Source organism: Bacillus rossius (genome assembly GCF_032445375.1).
Source record: "Bacillus rossius redtenbacheri isolate Brsri chromosome 4 unlocalized genomic scaffold, Brsri_v3 Brsri_v3_scf4_2, whole genome shotgun sequence".
Classification (NCBI taxonomy): domain Eukaryota; kingdom Metazoa; phylum Arthropoda; class Insecta; order Phasmatodea; family Bacillidae; genus Bacillus; species Bacillus rossius.
Genome location: NW_026962011.1, coordinates 4,339,520 through 4,360,678, shown reverse-complemented (window position 1 = coordinate 4,360,678; position 21,159 = coordinate 4,339,520). Strand labels below are relative to the sequence as shown.

The following is a 21,159-nucleotide window of genomic DNA, read 5'->3' as shown; positions in this document are numbered from 1 at the left end:
TACAAAGAAATCAGTTGAGCGTAATACATTTGACGAAACTGATGCTACTTGTATCTATTGCTCTGGAAAGTTTTCTGATGACAGAGCTGGGGAAAAGAAGTGGGTTCAGTGTTTGGACTGGAGTCACGAAGAATGTGCTGACAATGAAACTGCGCATTTAGTATGTGATATTTGCAATACCTAATCCACCACTTTAGCACATATATCTACTGACATAGGGCTACACGTATGTGGTTAGTGCATCCTTATTACAAACATGTAGTCTAGAATGTTTTCAGTGTGCAAATAAGACATTTAGAATATTTTAGTAAATAAGTGCACTATTATTCTGCTAAACTTCACTATTAATTACCTTTTTGTCTCCGAAACGTCTACCCATTGTATACTTATACAAATTAAAATGTAATCTTTGTTTAAAAGTTTTAATAATTTGGGATGGGTAAAGTGGACCCACGGTTCCACTTTACCCACGCTGTTCGGGTAAAGTGGACCTTTGCATACTTTTTTATATATCACTATATAAAGCCAACATCCTGAGTGTAATTAGTAGGTTCCATATTTTCGTTACCCTTACATACCACGCTGTCATATTGAATAGACAGATGTAATTATCTTATACAGATACTGAAATACAACAAAAAAACAAAAGAGGGGTCCACAATACCCGAAGTTCCTCTAAATAAAGTAAAAAATCATAGTAGTAAAATAACTGCAAAAACAGAACAAAACATATGTAAGAAATTTATTTTTACAACCATAATTTCAAATATTTCATCTCTCTCATCAGCACTGTCATCATCATTATCATAATCACAAAATATATTACAGAAGAAAAGCCAATTTCATAAGAGAGTAAAACCATTTAAACAATATTCATATTTACGCTCAGAATTTCACAACAGATCATGTCTTTCATCAGCACTGTCATCACGTCATCATCATAAGTATTATCACCACTACAAAAATATTACAAGTAAAGTACTAGAACAAAATCGTTTTAAAAAAAATTGATATCCACACTACTTAAGAATTTATATTTATCATCTTCTTCATAACCACTGTCATCACCATCATCATCATTTAATCATTGTCATCTACTTCATTCATGCTTCTTATGTCATCCTTCATTGAAGGTTTCAGAAGTAAAATTCTTCTTGTGGAATGTTATGTAGTTTTTTCTTTTGAAAATATCGTCAACAAGAGATACTGGATGAGAATGCAATAACAAAAGGTTAAATATATCTGTGTTTTGTGTTTTCTCTCGACTGCACTTTCTGGTGTAGCTAATGTTCTCTCTAATTCTTGAAATCCTTATTACAAGCTTCTTGTGCTTCTTCTGTTAAATGCCCTATTGGTGACAGCGCAGATTACATCATTTTAGACTTCAGAATGAAGTCTTTATTCCTAGATAATTCTGCTTTCAAAAAACCTATAGCATCTTCACCTGGCATTAGCTGTTGCTTTCCAATCGTTTCTTGTATGCTATTATTCAATTTTCTTCAAATGCTCCGGACTTTAATATTTCTTGAAGGGATTTCGGGGCATATGATTGTTCGACTAGTAAGCTCATTTGGGCGGCATAAGTTATAACTGAAACTACAGTAGAATCCCTCAAGTCTTTAATTTTTTTAAATTATTTAATTAATTATTATTATTATTTTATTTTTTTTTGTTTGTTCAGAACTCGATGTAAACGACATTTCTGGGCGACCACTATTCTCCGAATATCAATTAAATAAAATTTCAGTAGGTTACTAGCCACACTGTATTAATTACTTACTTTCTTGGAATTTGTGATTTATTATGATTACCATCCTCCAATGAGGTTTATTTTGTGACTTACAGTAAGGCAAATTTTCTCCAAGTCACTAAAATGATCATCACACAGTTCGTTTCTTCATTTCTTCCATTCAAAATTTGATTCTTCTTCTATTTCACCGCTCCCAGAACCTCTCTCGTCTCTTGATAGGTACTCAAAATATTTAAGAATTTAATATTTTAGGGCTTATATTATTTAGATTTTTTGTTCTTGAAAATCGTTAAACGAAGGAATTAACAAAAAAATAGCAAGAAACTGAAGGTGTTTTAAATCTCTCCAAGCATTCCATGGCTGTTTGCTTTACCAACATTCATGGTCTCTTTTGAATGTTTGCAGCCTTAATGACCAGGAGCTTATGCAGAATTTAATTTAGAAAAAGTTGGGGGGAGGGGGGGGCATATAATGTTTTTATTACCAGTGTTTGCTTTCAAATTATTTTTATTTATCGGTGGGAAAAATAATTTTGATTATTATTTGGTGGTATATTCTACCCATATCCCCCCTCCCCCGTACGCCACTGTTATTGTCCTAGCTGTTGACGAAGATGTGAAGCCCATTAAATATAAAAAACAATGCTTGTTCGGTTTTAATATTATGTGCATAACCCAGATTTTATGAGAGCATATTTGAATATCTTGCTACTAAGAATCTACAAATATTTACTAAGGCAAAGAAGAAAGGAACGTTTAATTAAAATAGTATTTATTGCTTTTCTTTGCTTCTTACAGTAGCCACACATAATTTAACAATGGGAGAGCAATCAGTATACTAGGGTAACCACGGAAGAAATACGAGAGTATAAATAACTTTTTGTGCGACTTTAGTAGATAGGAAATGGGGGTTCTATATCAGACAAATGCTAATTAGTCAAGTGATTAGGCAAGGTAGTGAGAGGAGACATAGGGGGGGGGCGACGGGGTAGGAAGGAGTGGGTGGTCCCGAATGTAGTCTGCTGGAAGTCGCAATGACGTCACGAATAGTTCGTGGCGTTACCACGAGAGCACGCTAATTTCGCGGTGTCATTTTTTTAAAAATAATTTTATAATAATTCTTGAGTGCAGTGGGTCAGGATCGAACCGCCGTACAGTGGGACATGGACACAAAACCTGGCAGAAATTTAAAAGTTGAAATTTGAGTTTTAGAATAATTCTCAGATGGTAACGAACAGGACATGGCCTGCACAAACATGTCCTAATTTGTTGCAGCGCCAGGACTGTTCCGCTCCCGACCAGAGTCCTCAGTTGAAGCGACTTGTTAGCCAGAGCTGCATGCGGACCTCAAGCTTCTAATGTGTTTCCATCGTAATTTTTTTAATAATTCAAATATTCTGCCATAGATTATTCAAGTCCAGTATGCAGTGTTAATATAATTTTTATTCAAATAAAATTTTATTACATTGTTGGTAAGTAGCGAAAAATATTTATGTTATTCTGTATCATGGAGGACTGGTTAGTTATGTTTCAAGAGGGTCCAAGATCCTAATTTTGGTTTATTAAAGTATTTATGGGTTACAAATGTTAAAGGAAACCATAGTAAACCCAAATTCCGGTGGTCGGACCGGGGTTCAAACCATTGTCTGTGGAATGCGATAATAACACTCTTGTGCGATAATAACATTCGATATCGAACATTGGTGTGCTGGTGTAACATACACCGAGGCTTATGATTCTTGAAAGCAGCAACTGTCGCGTAGTTATCGCTAGGGAATCTCTTCAATCGTGTTACTGAGGCTAGAAACCACTAACCATCAAAATTAGATTTTAATATTATCATTCAATCATGTAGCCCGTTTATGGGTTTATTATCAATTCCAGTAATATGCATTATTCAATACATTCCATGTTCTAGAACATGTCAGCACAAATGTCGCCAATATTGTTACGAACGCGGGAGAGAAGGCCGAGACGCTCGCCAGGTAAAGAGCGGTCTGGCGGCCCCACACGGCCACTGACGTCACACGCATACCTTCGGAGATTAAAAAGTAGCCAGGCCTCGCCACCCCACTGGCCCCACACCATCCTTCCTCGGCGCTGTTATCTACCCCTTAGCGGCCTGGGAACTCCGCGGGCTTACTAAAGTCACAGCTTGAAGTGGCGTGAATAAGCGCCGCGGTTCTGGATGCTTCGAATGCCGAGTCAGCCCGGGATGACGCAACACGTCACAACTACTCCAGTCGGTCCCAGAAAGACTGCCAAGGGTATAAAAGCGGCGACGCCGGCCTACTCGGGAGTTCCAACAGGCGAGTTGAGGGGAAGTGCGAGCTCGGCGAGCGGCGCAGGCACGGAGCGACGGGACCGAGCGTGTACGACTGTATGGAAAAGGGGGGGGGGGAGAGGCAAGGGTATACTTAGATTTGCAATCCTGGTGGTGATAGAATGGCTTTGCATGATGTTTACTTTCCTTTTATTAATGGTAATATATATGTATAGGATTTCTTAGAATTTCTGTTTGGTGGGGGGGGGGGGATATATGCCCCCAATTCCCCTGGTCTTATTTTGCATGCAGAGGAAAAAAAATTGTTCCTGGAGTATTTTCACTTGACAATGGTTTCCCGCTGTATTTACCTCGGTAATAAGCACCGCGGGGAGAAGGCCAAAGGAAAAGGGGAGAGCCCCGGGGTCCCCACGAATGGCAAGGGGGGGGTGGGTAGCGGCGACCGCGGGGAGGAAGGAGGGAGGGAGCAGATAGAGAGGTCGGGAGTCGCGGCGCCGCGGCAGTTGGCGACCGGCGGTGCTCCTGCGCGGTGACCGGTGTGCTAGCTGCGAGGTGCCGCACCATGGACGCGAAGACGGACGCGGAGCGCGACGCGGGCGCCGTCAAAGGGCCTTCCAAACCAGGTCAGTTCCTCGGGGGGACACCGGTCCTGGAGTCACCTCCTGGAAGGGCCCACGGCCATCCGACAGGCATCTCTCTGGAATCTGCACCGCCGCGACATCCGTCACACACTCATCTCCGGTTACTTTCTCTGTTTATTTTTTTTTATCCTTTAATTTTACGAGTTTTCACATACTAAGATATTAAGCATGTCTCTTCTTACAAATTAAAACCATCCTATTCCAGCTCATTGATTTGAATTTACGTTTAACATAGTTAAGCTGGTTGACTTGATGACTGGCCGAACTTAAACGAAATTGAAAAAAAAAATGCATGTTGCATACTTTTTGCATTATTCGGTAGCAAAGTTGAATTATTAAAATGTTTGTGCAGTTTGGATGAGAAGAAACCAAATTGAATAAATAACTTCAAATATTTTAATTTAAAACTATTCCGGTAGCTACTGAGTGGTATGGTAAAACATTAAAAAAATATAGGTATATTTATTTTGATTTAGTGTTTTTAAGTCATAAAAATTCTGAAAATTTAAAAACCTAGGTTTGTTTTTATTTTAATTTTTTTTTTAAGGAACTAAACTCTATCACATAGTAGCCAGTAAAATTGACTTTAAAACTAATAAGTTCCAGTTTTATATTTCATTTCATTATCAATATCCATACTGAACAAAAACGTTAAAAATATAACTTTGCTAACTAATTATGCAAAAGTAATATAATTATATTCTATATTTAATTTTGTGAATGTTCAGCCACTCAATAAGTCGAAAGTTTAACCGTGTGGAACATAAATCTAAAATAATGACTTATAACGGGACACGAACCCTTATATACAAAATTTAAAATATATATACTTATTTACATTCATAGAACTGAAACAATCATCCAGACACGAAAGTCCTTTCGGACTTCAGAAACTGTGAAGGACTGAGGACTGGGGATGCTGATATCGACAACAAGAAACAAAGTAACAAGAAACAAACCCCAATCCACTCCTTTCCGTAGTCACCGTGTACTTATAAGGTCTTAGGGTGGTAAAACATGAACATCAATTAAACTATTCTTTAGGTTAAAACAATGAAAACAAATTAACGATTGTTTTTACAATGGAGTTAAGAAGTAATGTTTTTTTTATGTGCAATGAAAACATTTTGTTTTGTAATAACGATGTTGAACGATAATTTCTTACAGATGTGTTGTTTTCATCACGTTTATTGAACAATACTCACTTCATAATGGAATTTTTACAATTCTTCCTAGAGATTTATTTTTTAAAACAAAAATCTAGCATATTAGCTTATTTTTTACGGCTAAGATTTGTTTTTCTACCCAATTGCCAGCCAGTTGAGTTAAACATCAGAACAGACACCCACTCCATAGTACCTTCATGTAGAGATGTTAATTTTCAGGAAAAAATATTTTTGGGAAATTTTTTCTATAAATTACCAGAAAATGTTCAGTAATACCGGAAAATGTTGCAATGAGTTTAAACTTCAACAGAATCATACAAATCAATTTTATCAACTTTTTTATACAACAGAAACAAATAAAGCATAGGTTCCATTTGTCTTTCTTTACCACTTAATATCTCATTTAAGATTTGAGATTTGGTTAGGAACCAAGCTACCCGCTCTCTGCCAAATGATAATAGCAAAAAAAAGTTGTTGTTCAAACGGTATCTACCAATCTGCAGAAAATCAATTATTGTGTAACGTATACCAACTTAACTTAAATTAGGTAAATTGTGTTGGTAATGAGAAAAAGAAGAATTTTTTTCCAGAAAATTTTCCGAGCGGGTAATATTTCGTCGGAAAAATTGTCCGCTCACGTGGATTGGCGACATGCGTCGCACAACGTGTGAAGGTCGGCACGCCAAAGGTGGTGTGTGTTGTGATCATGTGCATCCGCGACGTGCAAGTAGGTCAGCCGCCAGTGTGTGCCTCCGCGGACCGCGGCTTCGCAGCCGCTGCTCCGGTGAAAGTCCAGGAACGCTCCGCGGGTGCGGGCTCGACGGAGACTCCAGTGGCTGCCTGCGTTCGCAGCGGAGTGGGTTCCGGAGGCGGCGGTGCTGGGACCCACCGCGCCGTGGCCTTTCCCCAAACTACCTCCAGTCGCGATGAAACTGCCTAAACCGTTTTCCAAAACGCCTGGGAACAGGGCCGTCGAGAGGAACCGAGGGCCCGGGGGCAAATCATTTTGTAGGACCCCCTCCATATTATTTAATGTGCAACTTTTCAAACTCCACAGATTAAAAAAAATATCAAAATTCTTCAAACGTTACCGTGGCCGTAACTATAAATTTTATCTGTGCAGATAGTTTACTTTGAAATTGTTTGAACAGACTTGTAATGTTCGTCCTCTCAGAGTATATTAAAACATTATATATTATATATATATAAACAAACGGAGCTACCCTAATGCACCGACTCAAGAGATTTTGACCCCCCCCCCTCCCCCCAAACCGTGTTGTCATTCCATTTTGACGGCTCTGTCTGGGAAGAACACGCTAACGCAGTCCTTGCCATCTCCGGGTGTACATGCTGGTACCGAAAGTGATTAATCTATAGCGTGTAATACAGTGAAAATTGCACTGTTGTGCGGTTTACATGCATGAAATAATGGATGAACCATCCCCATAGTGAAAAATTTAAACATGATCTCATAATTAAAAACTGGCTTGATATTAAGGATGTGTATGTTTTATACTATGTTAGCGTATGGCATATTTGTGCTCGTAGGTATTGTAACAGGCTATTTAAGAGGGAGAGATACGCGCCGAAAAGGCCATACAAATGTTCTCTAGTTTAATTTTCAAAATTTTCTTTTTTTGAAGCATACTATGTCATTTATTTCCATGTTTGAAGATAAGAGCGATTGCTTTTAATTAAAGTTTTACATGTTAAGTCATTGGCTTCAGTATTAGATCATTTCTGGTGACTACAGTTTGCCTTCACAAAGGCCAATTTGAGATATTCCACGATAAAAATTGTTATAGCATAAAGCCTCTTGAAACCAATGTGGCGTATAGGCCTATATGGTATTTGTCGATTACTACCCCTCCCCCATAACACGAAGATCAAAGAAGAAGAGCTGTTTCCAATAAAAAAATATATTATCTGTGCTAAATGACAGAAAATATTTGCTCTATATGATACAGAACCTAGGAGAGCACGTTTAGATCTTCAAATAAATTTATTAGTTATTTAATTTGAACAAATAAAGAATTTTAACTAATTGACTGCGTGTATGAAACATAAAATACTGAAAGACAAAACTTATTTACATCAATAAACTTAGTTTGTGTGTTTATCAAAGATAAAATTAATGGAAATGTAAAATTTTATAATTATATAACTTCCATGAAAGACCATTTTCTAATTTAGGCATAACTATACTGATTGATGAATTGCTCAAAATAATAGACACATCATGGGATTTTTTGCTAATTTTGCACGATTATTACGAGCCAACCGGAAGTTAAGTGCACAACCCAACAAATAATTTATTTAGTTCAGTAATTTCATATGTAAAGAACTGCAATTATGAAAGTAGAGTAAATTAACTAATTCAATTCCTATTGCATTATTTTGCTCTGAGGGCTATTTCTGCATTTTAATTCGATACCTCTCTTGCATTTGTTGTTTTGTCACAAATATTTCCAAAAGATATTTCTAAGCGAAAATATTTGTGAATGAAAAACAAATACAAGTGAGGTATGGTGTTAAATTTACAGAAATAGCCATTAGAACCACATTACTACAGTCGCTGAAAAAAAAAGAGGTCTGGCTAGCATCAGGCGGTAGCTAAGATCGGTTCACAAACATGAATTACCTTGTACAGGTGACCCGCATCAATTATTATCTCCTTACCAACACTTGAGATTGAGGCTAAAACGTGAGAGGTGTGTCAACATGTAACATGCTCCGTTTAGTGATATTTGAAAGACACCCTCCACATAATTTACGATTTTCTTCAGTTTAAAAGTGAAACTGTAAACAATTGCAACAAATCAGTAAATATTTACAACGAACTAGTGAAAATTGAAGAAATTTTATTGATTTTAATTCAGTAGTTTAATTTTGTTTTTCAGTGTACAACAGTTAACTCAATCCACTAAAGTAAATAGAGTCTACCATTTTCAGTGAAAAGCATTTCACAGGTGGAAAAAAAACTTCATCTGTAACTTAGTTAGACTGCTTGTTTACAATCTTAGAGTAATACAAATTTTAACCAAACACTGTAATAATTCGATTTGAAGGACACAGAAATTGTCATTGCTCTTTGAAGCACTTCCTTGAAGTTCTCATACAACTTATACACCAAGTTAATGTGACAACTAGGCACTTACAACTCGTGCGGATTTCAGACATGTCCACGTGGGATTATTGGTCTTTTGAGTTTGGCTCTTGCAGCTTCAGCATGCTTACAGGCCACATACGGCCTTGTCCCGGAGAGAATAGATTTCAATTGCCAACTCGGAGCAATGACGCTAAGCTCGGACGAACAAGCGAAAGGTAGTTAGTATCTCGCGGCGGTATTCTAAGACGTTCTTGTAAGGTAGCGAATAAGCACTGCCTTTTTGGGATGCAGCCGTAACCTAACTCGCGGGCCGTATTCTCGAACGTTTCCGAACCGAGTCATAGTAAGGAAACTGATAGGCAGCCGTTTCAATAAAACGGTGCCCTGCGCGAGGCTAGAAACTGGTTCCAACGCATTCTAGCGGACGTTTCGCAACCATCAATACAACTGTTACGTAAAAAAATGTTATAGATACCAGCACAGCACCATCGCACAAAAATAGAACGGCCTTTCTAATATATCCTTTTTTTAAAGATGCGATTCTTTTCTTGTTATGACCATTGAAGTGTACAAAATCTATTCCGGGATAGTTTCGCGATTATAAAGTTAAATTTGACACGCCAATACGTTTGGTTGCCACGCGACATGTCGAAGAGAAGCGCCCGTGTGAAGGCGCTGTCGCGACAAGAGGGCACCTGTCGCTCACGTACTGGTAAAGTGAAGGACAACGACCGACGTGTTTAGGGCAGTTGCTTTTTGTCACGTATATAATCATCTTGACACTGAAGGTAGAAATTATCATGTGCATCAACCACAGCGTTTTAAACATGATTGTCACGTGGTACAGGCGAGAGAAGAATGATTTAGTCTTTATTTATAATGCTGTAGTACTATAGGGTCATTAAGAGGCGTGGTAACGACCAAACGTTTTCAATTCCTCGCGAATTTATAGTCCTGCTATGTAGCCGTGCGTGAAAGGCGAATAAAAATTTTAATATTAATAATTATTCCTGCTTTGTTCAGAAATATTGTCAAAATGTTCTCAGATTTTAACCGATAAACGCGAAAGTTGGAATGCCAAGGTTTCCGGTTCGATACCGAGTCCCGAAGACTCGGAAATTCATCGCAGGAGATTCTTGTGTGACGAGCGTGGGTGAGGGGCGCCCACAATTGGTTGACGATTTTGTCATGTGACTCACTTTCGTGGGTGAAATTTACCTAAGTATAATTTCATCCTGATTCTACATACAAATACCAACTTAACGTATACACGGTCACCTGTTAAGCAGTGTTTTAGTTTTTTTTTAGATAGCACAATACACTATTAGTTTCTAATAAATAACCGCGATCAAAGATCGTAACATATCTTTAGCGTGGCTAATAACTTCGATTCTTTATTTGTGTATCAATTATACATTATTTTCTTGAAAACTGTCAGTGTTGAAATGTTAAAATTATTTAATAAAGGAATATGAACTGTCAGCATTTCAAAGCTTTTTGTTTACAAAGTTACCAGTAATTTTTAAATATTTTCTTTTCATACTTACACGACATTGTTTTAACTGACACCACAACAATGCGTTCCAACGAGTGTTAACGATTTCGCAGGAACGTTGGACAAAAATAGATTTTTGGTCCAAAAACAAATTCTCACAATAAAACTGGACGGTCCATTAAATGTTTAAACAATTTCTGAAACACTCGTCTTTGAAAGTTATTTGTTAAGTATAATATTACGAAATAGTATTCCAATATTTAAATAAACATAAAAACAATATTATGAGTTCCCAAAGGAAAAGGACGGAACACTTTTCGTTTGTTTTAAATTGTATATTGATCATAGTGTGAAAAAAAGATTAGATTCCTTTCAATGTTTGAAATAAAAATAATGTGTGCAGCTGTACATGCATTTATCAATGGTTTGTTTTAATAAAAATTAGGTTTACCGTACTTGTTTCATGTTTATGAAAATATTGCGCAAAATGTGCTAGCATTTTAGTTGTTCTTCCCTTCCTCTGTCATCTCAAAAAAAATTGTTTGATTACTTTACACTATTCAGCGAATTAGTACTTGTTAACTACTTAGAACAAGCAAATCGCCGACATCATCATAGTATTTACTATAATTCTGGTTACGGTAGCAATTGCGTTGGGTTTTCCATTAAAGTTTCTCATCAGTTACTCTAAAAACAAAATTGTAGTAAATGATAATTTTCATTATACTCTGTGTGGGACGAGCCTCTAATAAGAAGAAATTCTTAATTACCTGTACGTGGTTAAGTTGACTGGGTGACCTTTAGGTGGTTTCACCTTAAGATTAAATTTATCTTCAAGGTTGGACGAGGCACTGGCGGATAAGGTACATTAAACAACGATAGCTGGCTTATATTGCCTTGCTCGAACTCAGTCGTTTAGCATACAGCCCTCCCCAAGTTTTAAGGTTGTGGTAACTTCTTGCAGTAACTATTTAAGTTTACACTAAGTATTCTAGGCTAGTTTTGCTATTGTAAATTTTGATTTGGCACACCAATACGTAAGGCACGTTCCTCGATGCTTAGTGTTTAAGAAAGAGAGTATATACATGTGTATGTTGCAACACGTGGGTCCGCCATCTTAACGACTTCGGCTTATGTATATAGCAGAAAATAGGAACACTATTAGGTAATAATTGGGTATGAACACTTTTGCACCCAGCCAGAGACAGACCCATAGGAAGAGTGCTGAAAGTAGATAGGAAATGATAGTTCTGGGACAGGCGCACGAGCCAGGAGCTGGCGGCCATCTTGGATCCGCCATCTTGCATTTGTGACGTCACGGGGGCAATCTTGAATGACCTTTGTCCTTGGCCCTAGTGACCATCTTGGATGACCTTGACACGCGTTTATTCAATATTATTAATAATAAATAATATTATAAATTAAATATTTATTAACGTTATTGAAGGATTATATATTTATCTATGACTTTTTGATGCAGTATTTACATATTTCTTACGTTATGGCTGATTACATATTTCCAAATTAAAGTGCTGCTAACCAATATTCAGCAAAATTGGTTTTAATTGAGAATGCATTCAACATTGTTTAAAGGCCACGTTTTATTAAAAACTGTTTTCTATAACACTATTTGAAAGGGGGCTTTAAAATCCTCGATGAACAAAAAGTGTTATTTTGAGGCAGAATCGTAATCAAATATGTTTTAGCGCTAATTTTTTTTACAGCACTGATTATATTGGCAAGTTATTGCGGGATTTGTCAATTTAGGACTTAATTAAAATGATGGTGTTTGATAGATTAATTTTGACAACCATAGAAAAGTCAAATATAGAAAATTAAAACTCCTCCATACCAAATCGTAACCCATCCCTTTAAAGGAGAAGGAAACAAGGGTCTCAACTCAATAATAAGAGCAAATGCATATGTGTAAGAGCACACGAAATTTATTCATTAATAAACACTGAGGGCAGTATTACAGCAATAATGATTATATTTATTGGACAATAACTTTTGCGTCTCATATAAAGATGGCTTGATTACAATGATATCTCGCCCTCGAGGCCAGTTCTACAAACACAAAATATTGCAAGGTTAGAAAAAAACAACAGAAATTACAAGGGCCTTAATCAGATTAACTTGGCCCTAAATTGTTCCCAAAGACGAGATATTCAGCACTGTAAGGGCACCGCCCTTCAGACAAAAGTAATCATGCCCTGAAGGCTTAAAGATGACGTCGTCTTCTGTTTTCCGCTTCGGTTCTGACTTCAGGGCAGTCCAGAAGGGAAGGAGAGGGGTATAGTAATACTCATTCGGACTGTTTCTGTAGGTCTAGAGGAAGACTGTATGTGTCATTGCTATGAATCACACACAACAAAAGAATTTCTCTCAGTTATGAGATGCAATACATGCTTAAGGTATGGGCACCTCGAAAAGAGATGTATCAATGACAAGAAGCTATGTGCAAAATGAGAAGTGTGAGTAAACCAAACAAAATGCATAAATTGCATCCGCAATAAACACAAAGACACTGAAATCAAACACACTGTCACGGATAAGAACTGTCCTTTGGATCCAAATATTTTTTCTGACTCATCTTTTCATGCATAAAATATTTCCTTTATAGCAAATGTTTTATCTGCATGATATCTTGGCTAAATAAAATTTAATTATGTCGTTGCTATGTGTATTATAAGCGTATTTAATTTGTTCGCTTCAAACCATTCACTTAATTAAGTGTTATTTTGGATAGTGTACAGTAGTTGGAAATAGGGGGTTCAAGGCCAGGCGGAGGATCGAGGATCCGGCGGCCATCTTGGTTGACGTCATCTAATCCATGCTAATCTATGCTAATCCGTATGCTAATCTATGCTAATTCATGCCAATCCATGCTAATCCATGCCAATCTATGCCAATCCGTATGCCAATCTATGCCAATTCGTATGCCAATCTATGCCAATTCGTATGCCAATCTATGCTAATCTGTATGCCAATCTATGCTAATCCATATGCCAATCTATGCTAATCCATATGTTAATCCATGCTAATCCATGCTAATCCATCCGCAATTTAGTATTTCTAGAAATTTCCACCAACTTCGAATCGTGACGTCACCGTTGCACTTTTCGTCACGGCCGCCATCTTGGATTCGAATTTTTTTTTCGAACTTTGAAATTCAATGTAATCATCAGCCGCCATCTTGTTTCGTCTGCTGGTGGCCGCCATCTTGTTTTCGTCTGCTGGAGGCAGCCATCTTGTGACGTCATATAGTTCTGTTGGTCGCCACCAGATAGCAGCAGGGATTATTTTATTTTAACTAAAATATTTTCAGTGCCGCGGCTGGGATTCGATCCATGGGACGTGAAAACGTCCAGGATGTCGTGGTTACGAGGCGGACACCTTGACCACTAGACCACGAGACCAATTGGGATATGGTGGAATAAATAATCTATATATGCTACGTACTGACGGCAAGTTTATGATAAATGGGGGGGAGGGTGTTTTTGCCTTCCTTAATGCATACCTAAGGCACCACATTTGAAATTAAAATTATTATACAGCCGCCATCTTTAATTCCAGCACAGACTACCAGATGGCGCTAAATTCAAAAATTAGTTGCCAGAGGCGCCGCCATCTTGGTTCTCAAGTTGGCTGGTAGATGTCGCTAGTATCGCGCGCCAAATACAAAAATTAGTTGTCAGAGACGCCGCCATCTTGGTTCTCAAGTTGGCTGGTAGATGTCGCTAGTATCGCGCGCCAAATTCAAAAATTAGTTGCCAGAGGCGCCGCCATCTTGGTTCTCAAGTTGGCTGGTAGATGGCGCCACCGTCGCCATATTTTAGTTCATATAATCGATACCAGATGACGCCACCGTCGCCATCTTTAGTTCCTAGTGTTGCTACCAGAGTGTGCCACCGTCGCCATCTTTAATTCTTAAAGTTACCGCCGGAGCGCGCCACCGTCGCCATCTTTAATTCTTAAAGTTACTGCCGGATGGCGCCAAGTATTATGTAGTCAGTCTAGACAAGTCGGGATAAGTTTGGAACCTGTAGCCATATTATTATTAATTAATAATGTATGTTTATTAAATATGATAGAGTATTTATAAAATATTGGTGTTGTGTAGAGACTCTCTCTTCTTCTCGTAGTGGCGGAAGACTTCTCGAAGCCAGTGTTACAATTTATGTATTAAAGCAATCACTCTAGCTGAGGAGACTAATAACTTATAGTTACAACTTTTTAAAAATACTCTGAATTTAAAACTTTTTTTTAATAAGAGGGACCATTAAATGGTTTTTTGAAATTAAAGCAAACAACGTAAATGTTAAACACATATTTATTTAAATCTTATTACAAACAGCAAGGGATAAGTAAAATCACTGATTTAAAAGAATTAAATAACGAGTAATAAAATCACATAATATTCACACACTACACATCATAGTGACAAAGTCAACATAACCTATTTACATAAACCAGAGACCCAATACCTAAATATTAAGCATAACTACAAGTTACATAGGATATAATATACTCTGAAATACATATTAAAGAGAAAATTGATATAAATAATATTATACTTTGCTCAATAGTTCCAGAAGTAATGAACGTACAGCTACACGAGCAATCTCAACAGTTCTTTCATCACTAGTGTTTTCTGTGGAACATACTTGAGTGGTGTCTTCACTGATCGGACCTAGATGACTGAGATCTCGGGTTCGACTCTTGCGAGATGTAGGAAGGCGAAGCTGACGCCTGCGTTTATGCTGGACTGCTACTGATGTAGTAGGTGCTGGCGATGTGGGACTCATCTGGGTACAGCTAGATGATGTCTGGACTGACGAAGTCTGACCACATGCAGATGCTGGCGGTGACTGAATAGCTGGTTGGTTGAATGCATGTACGAAAACCTCTTCAGGCGTTGCAGGGAGAACTGTATCGTCTCTCATCATATTCACACTACAATGTCCATAGCCCAGACAGTTGATAACTTCTAGAGGTGTATCTTGAAGTCCTGGGTTTAAAACCTGTTTCACGTGAAACACAGCGTCACAACTCTCCGAAAAATGTTTTAAAACACCGTCGATCCACTCACTATAATCAACAGTGCCTAGCCCAGGCGTTACACTGGAGTATATCCTGTTCGGTTGAAAGTTAGACATCTTTGTTAACTACTTCTGCTGTAGGTCCTTACACCACCACAGTTTCAGCTCGACTGCCATCGCACGAGTCGAGGGTCGTATCACTTGGATACAACATTCCAACACGGTGATCAACCATCCAAGCCCTAAGCATGCTTGCATTGTGTCTTGAGATCGAACCTGGACATGTATTATTGCACGTGTACAATTTATATAATTCTTTCAATGATGGACAGTCATATTCTGCTTGTGCATCTAATATTAGGACATGATGCTTACAATAGTTAGTTAGCCACCGTTTCTGCTCTATTCCTACAACCAATACAGGTCCGCTCAGATGACTTGCCAATATGTTGGGTATTGAAGCATAAGGAAAGAGTCCGTGTTCCCACTGTAAACCATGAAAATTTCTAGTGAGCCAGACATTTGTTTTTTGATGCTTCCTGGTGAGATATCGCCATTCAAATGGAGGTTGAAAGTTACATGTTATTACATTTCCTTCTTCATCTGCAATGCTAAGTTCCTTGATAATAAATCCATACTGACTAGAGAAGCCTTGGAGGTTTACACATTTCGTCATGGAGGTCGAGACGAGACTAAGCTGGTAATGTACTGTCAGGTCTTAGATAATGGACGACACAATCTACCTTGTTGCAGGGTGTCTCGATTATGTCCAGAGCCTCCTCGTCACAATCACTGGCCCAGTGATGACCAAAGTTGCAGACCTCTAGTTGAAAAAACCATCCTCGGTGACGTAGTGCACACGGCAGAATCCTGGCGTTACTTCCGCGTACTTTGCAGTTGGATCGAACAGCATTTGCTTGAATTTGTAGCAGCAGCTCTATACCCACACGACTATGTGTTGACTGCTGTGTCTAGGGTGTTGACCTCAATTTATACCGCTAGGACCCCCCTCCAGTCCAGTCACGTGTTCCGTTGTTGTCCTCCCGCCTTGCTGGCGGCCTCCAACATTCAAACGAGGTGATCAACCATCCAAGCCCTAAGCATGCTCGCATTGTGTCTTGAGATAGGACCTGGACACCCAAGTTACATAGAGTATAATATACTCTGAAATACATAATAAAAAGAAAATTGATATAAATAACATTATACTTTGCTTAATAGTTCCAGAAGTAATTAACACACTGCTTGACCAGTGACAGGTGTAACTAAATATTAAATATATTTTATTTTCCATTACCTTTCGTGGAATTTATTAATCATTCACTCTACGAAAAACAACTCAAGACAATATACCTGACCAACGAATTAAATACAGTACCGCTATGCCTTACATGAAAGTCTAATTAGTCGATAACCTATAAATCGTTCATGTACAAAGCCACACATACAGGCCAATTTTCTATGGACCATGAGACCGAGTCATGACAATATCAGACGTATAGGCTAGTCATTTCAGGACCGCAGGACCTTCTTCGTCTTTAGATAATTACAGTCATTTAGACCATCATGACATTTTTATACATACTAAAGGACCAAGCGACCTTGAAAAATATTTTAGTAACACCAAGAGGTTTTGAACTAGTAAATATTCAGTCACTACATATTTTACTACGCGCAATCAACAAAACGGAAGCACCATCAACGAAAAAGCAGCACAATCAAAAAAGTCAGCACATTTGTAAACACCATCAACAAAAAGGAAGCACATTTTGGAAGCACCATCAATGTAAAGGCAGCACATTTTGGAAGCACAATCAATAAAGAGAGCACATTTGGAAGCACCATCAACAAAAAGGAAGCACTTTTGGAAACACCATCAACAAAAAGGAAGCACATTTTGGAAGCACCATCAACATAAAGGTAGCACATTTTGGAAGCACAATCAATAAAGGAAGCACATTTGGAAGCACCATCAACAAAAAGGAAGCACATTTTGGAAGCACCATAAAAAAAGGCAGCACATTTTGGAAGCACAATCAATAAAGGCAGCACATTTGGAAGCACCATCAACAAAAAGGAAGCACATTTTGGAAGCACAATCAAAAAAGGCAGCACAATTGGAAGCACCATCAAAAAAAGAAGCACATTTTGGAAGCACCATCAAAAAGGCAGCACATTTTGGAAGCACAATCAAAAAAGGAAGCACATTTTGGAAGCACCATAAAAAAGGCAGCACATTTGGGAAGCACAATCAAAAAAGGCAGCACATTTGGAAGCACCATCAACAAAAGAAGGAAGCACATTTTGGAAGCACCATCAAAAAGGCAGCACATTTGGTAACACAAGTTACGAGAACTAAGTCTTAGTTAGAAATCAGAATGCAAGAAATAAAAACTTTTAATTTTTACTTTTAATATTTAATTTATTTCTTAAGATTATACAAATAGAAGTAAAATAAGTCATTATTGTATGTAGCCAGCTTTCCTCAGTTCTTCGAGTATGAAGGATATTTCTTTTATGCACGAATAGTTTCCTGCACAAAGTGAGCCATGTACAAGTCTTAGCCGGTCAACCAATAAGTTTGGATCTTTCCACGATGTGTAACCAATCTCTTCTACTACCATCTCACTTGCTTGTTTATTATAAATACTTTTAGTATCACAATCGTCCCAGTGATCATAATAAGCGTTATCAGATTTATTTATTATAACACGTCGTTTCCATCGTTTCGGTCTCAGGACACTGTTACATTCTTCGATCTTGTCAGCTTTAGGTGCTTCATCACAGTCTATGCTTTTGTCAACAGCCTCAGAGTCACTGTAACAATCACTGTAGAAGGCATCCTCTTCACCCAGATTACCATATGAATTCGATATCGATGATGTCGAAGTGCCATTATCGTCTTCATGCTTCCTTTTTAGGAGTCCATCATCATTTTTACAAAGTAAGAAAGATCTACTTGAATTCGGCTGGAATGTATTCTCACTTTTCACGTTAAGGATTCTTCCATTGTCTTCATTCTTCCATAAATCATCATCGACCTTCAATTTAAGTTTTTCGTCGAGATCGGAAGAGCCACGAACATAATCTCTCTCAAGACAAGGAAAATTATTGTCGTAATGCAGATCACTATTCCTTAGTCTAGTAGCATCGTTGTACTCTGGCTTGTACGCAGGCTTAACGTTACAAGTTCTGTCATGTCTTTTTAAGCTCTCTCTCCGCGTAAACGACTTGTTACTTTGAACGCAACTTATCATATTGCGTAGTGGATTTTTAACACAGTCATTCTTCTGGTGTTGTCTTCCATTCTTTCTCAAGATAAATTCTTTGCTGCAAAAGTTACACCTGTGTCCTTTCGATACAGCGACAGACACCGAATCAGGATTCATATTAGTTACTGTGACTAATGTTAGATACAAACAGACAGTTTTCCAATTGGAACCATTACTTAAATATAATTTTTTTAAATATTTCTTAAGCGAGAGTTAAGTTATCTCATGCAAAGGTACTTGTTGTAAGTAGTTCTGCTTTTCAACAACAGATGACACCACGTATTGCTTGCAGGTAAATAATATTTCTTTCTTTCATGCGGGATGCAGGATTCTCACTAACGATCGCAATATAGGGATGACATCGCTAGACTCCAAGGAGAAGGTAGTTTGTTCTCCCAGTTAGTGTTTCTCAGATTTCTCAGGGTATATATTATTATTTGACTGAATAATGATTTTTTTTAATTCCTCCTAATAAAAATAAAATAGAAGCACTCAGAGAAAACCATCAGGGATGATGTCGTTTATAAACATCATAAATTACCATTTTTTTTTAAATATTCCAAATTTAATCCTGCTTAAGCAAAGAGTTCACAAGCCCGCTTGTGCTAGAACTCTCATGTTGCTTAAGCAAAGAGTTCACAAGCGGGCTTGTGAACTCTTTGCTTAAGCAACATGAGAGTTCTAGCACAAGCGGGCTTGTGAACTCTTTGCTTAAGCAACATGAGAGTTCTAGCACAAGCGGGCTTGTGAACTCTTTGCTTAAGCAACATGAGAGTTCTAGCACAAGCGGGCTTGTGAACTCTTTGCTTAAGCAGGATTAAATTTGGAATATTTAAAAAAAATGGTAATTTATGATGTTTATAAACGACATCATCCCTGATGGTTTTCTCAGAGTGCTTCTATTTTATTTTTATTAGGAGGAATTAAAAAAAATCATTATTCAGTCAAATAATAATATATACCCTGAGAAATCTGAGAAACACTAACTGGGAGAACAAACTACCTTCTCCTTGGAGTCTAGCGATGTCATCCCTCTATTGCGATCGTTAGTGAGAATCCTGCATCCCGCATGAAAGAAAGAAATATTATTTACCTGCAAGCAATACGTGGTGTCATCTGTTGTTGAAAAGCAGAACTACTTACAACAAGTACCTTTGCATGAGATAACTTAACTCTCGCTTAAGAAATATTTAAAAAAATTATATTTAAGTAATGGTTCCAATTGGAAAACTGTCTGTTTGTATCTAACATTAGTCACAGTAACTAATATGAATCCTGATTCGGTGTCTGTCGCTGTATCGAAAGGACACAGGTGTAACTTTTGCAGCAAAGAATTTATCTTGAGAAAGAATGGAAGACAACACCAGAAGAATGACTGTGTTAAAAATCCACTACGCAATATGATAAGTTGCGTTCGATGTAACAAGTCGTTTACGCGGAGAGAGAGCTTAAAAAGACATGACAGAACTTGTAACGTTAAGCCTGCGTACAAGCCAGAGTACAACGATGCTACTAGACTAAGGAATAGTGATCTGCATTACGACAATAATTTTCCTTGTCTTGAGAGAGATTATGTTCGTGGCTCTTCCGATCTCGACGAAAAACTTAAATTGAAGGTCGATGATGATTTATGGAAGAATGAAGACAATGGAAGAATCCTTAACGTGAAAAGTGAGAATACATTCCAGCCGAATTCAAGTAGATCTTTCTTACTTTGTAAAAATGATGATGGACTCCTAAAAAGGAAGCATGAAGACGATAATGGCACTTCGACATCATCGATATCGAATTCATATGGTAATCTGGGTGAAGAGGATGCCTTCTACAGTGATTGTTACAGTGACTCTGAGGCTGTTGACAAAAGCATAGACTGTGATGAAGCACCTAAAGCTGACAAGATCGAAGAATGTAACAGTGTCCTGAGACCGAAACGATGGAAACGACGTGTTATAATAAATAAATCTGATAACGCTTATTATGATCACTGGGACGATTGTGATACTAAAAGTATTTATAATAAACAAGCAAGTGAGATGGTAGTAGAAGAGATTGGTTACACATCGTGGAAAGATCCAAACTTATTGGTTGACCGGCTAAGACTTGTACATGGCTCACTTTGTGCAGGAAACTATTCGTGCATAAAAGAAATATCCTTCATACTCGAAGAACTGAGGAAAGCTGGCTACATACAATAATGACTTATTTTACTTCTATTTGTATAATCTTAAGAAATAAATTAAATATTAAAAGTAAAAATTAAAAGTTTTTATTTCTTGCATTCTGATTTCTAACTAAGACTTAGTTCTCGTAACTTGTGTTACCAAATGTGCTGCCTTTTTGATGGTGCTTCCAAAATGTGCTTCCTTCTTTTGTTGATGGTGCTTCCAAATGTGCTGCCTTT

General features: G+C 37.7%; 1 protein-coding gene across 1 annotated transcript in view; it reads left to right on the top strand.

Moving 5' to 3' along the window:
- The first annotated feature begins 4,507 nt into the window (after positions 1 to 4,507).
- The window catches only part of LOC134542482 (putative inorganic phosphate cotransporter), a 155,779-nt gene continuing 139,127 nt past the window's right edge, over positions 4,508 to 21,159 (top strand). The window contains exon 1 of the mRNA XM_063386805.1: positions 4,508 to 4,656. Within this exon, the coding sequence (XP_063242875.1) occupies positions 4,596 to 4,656 (61 nt within the window). The 5' untranslated portion in view covers positions 4,508 to 4,595. The remainder of the gene's footprint in view (positions 4,657 to 21,159) is intronic.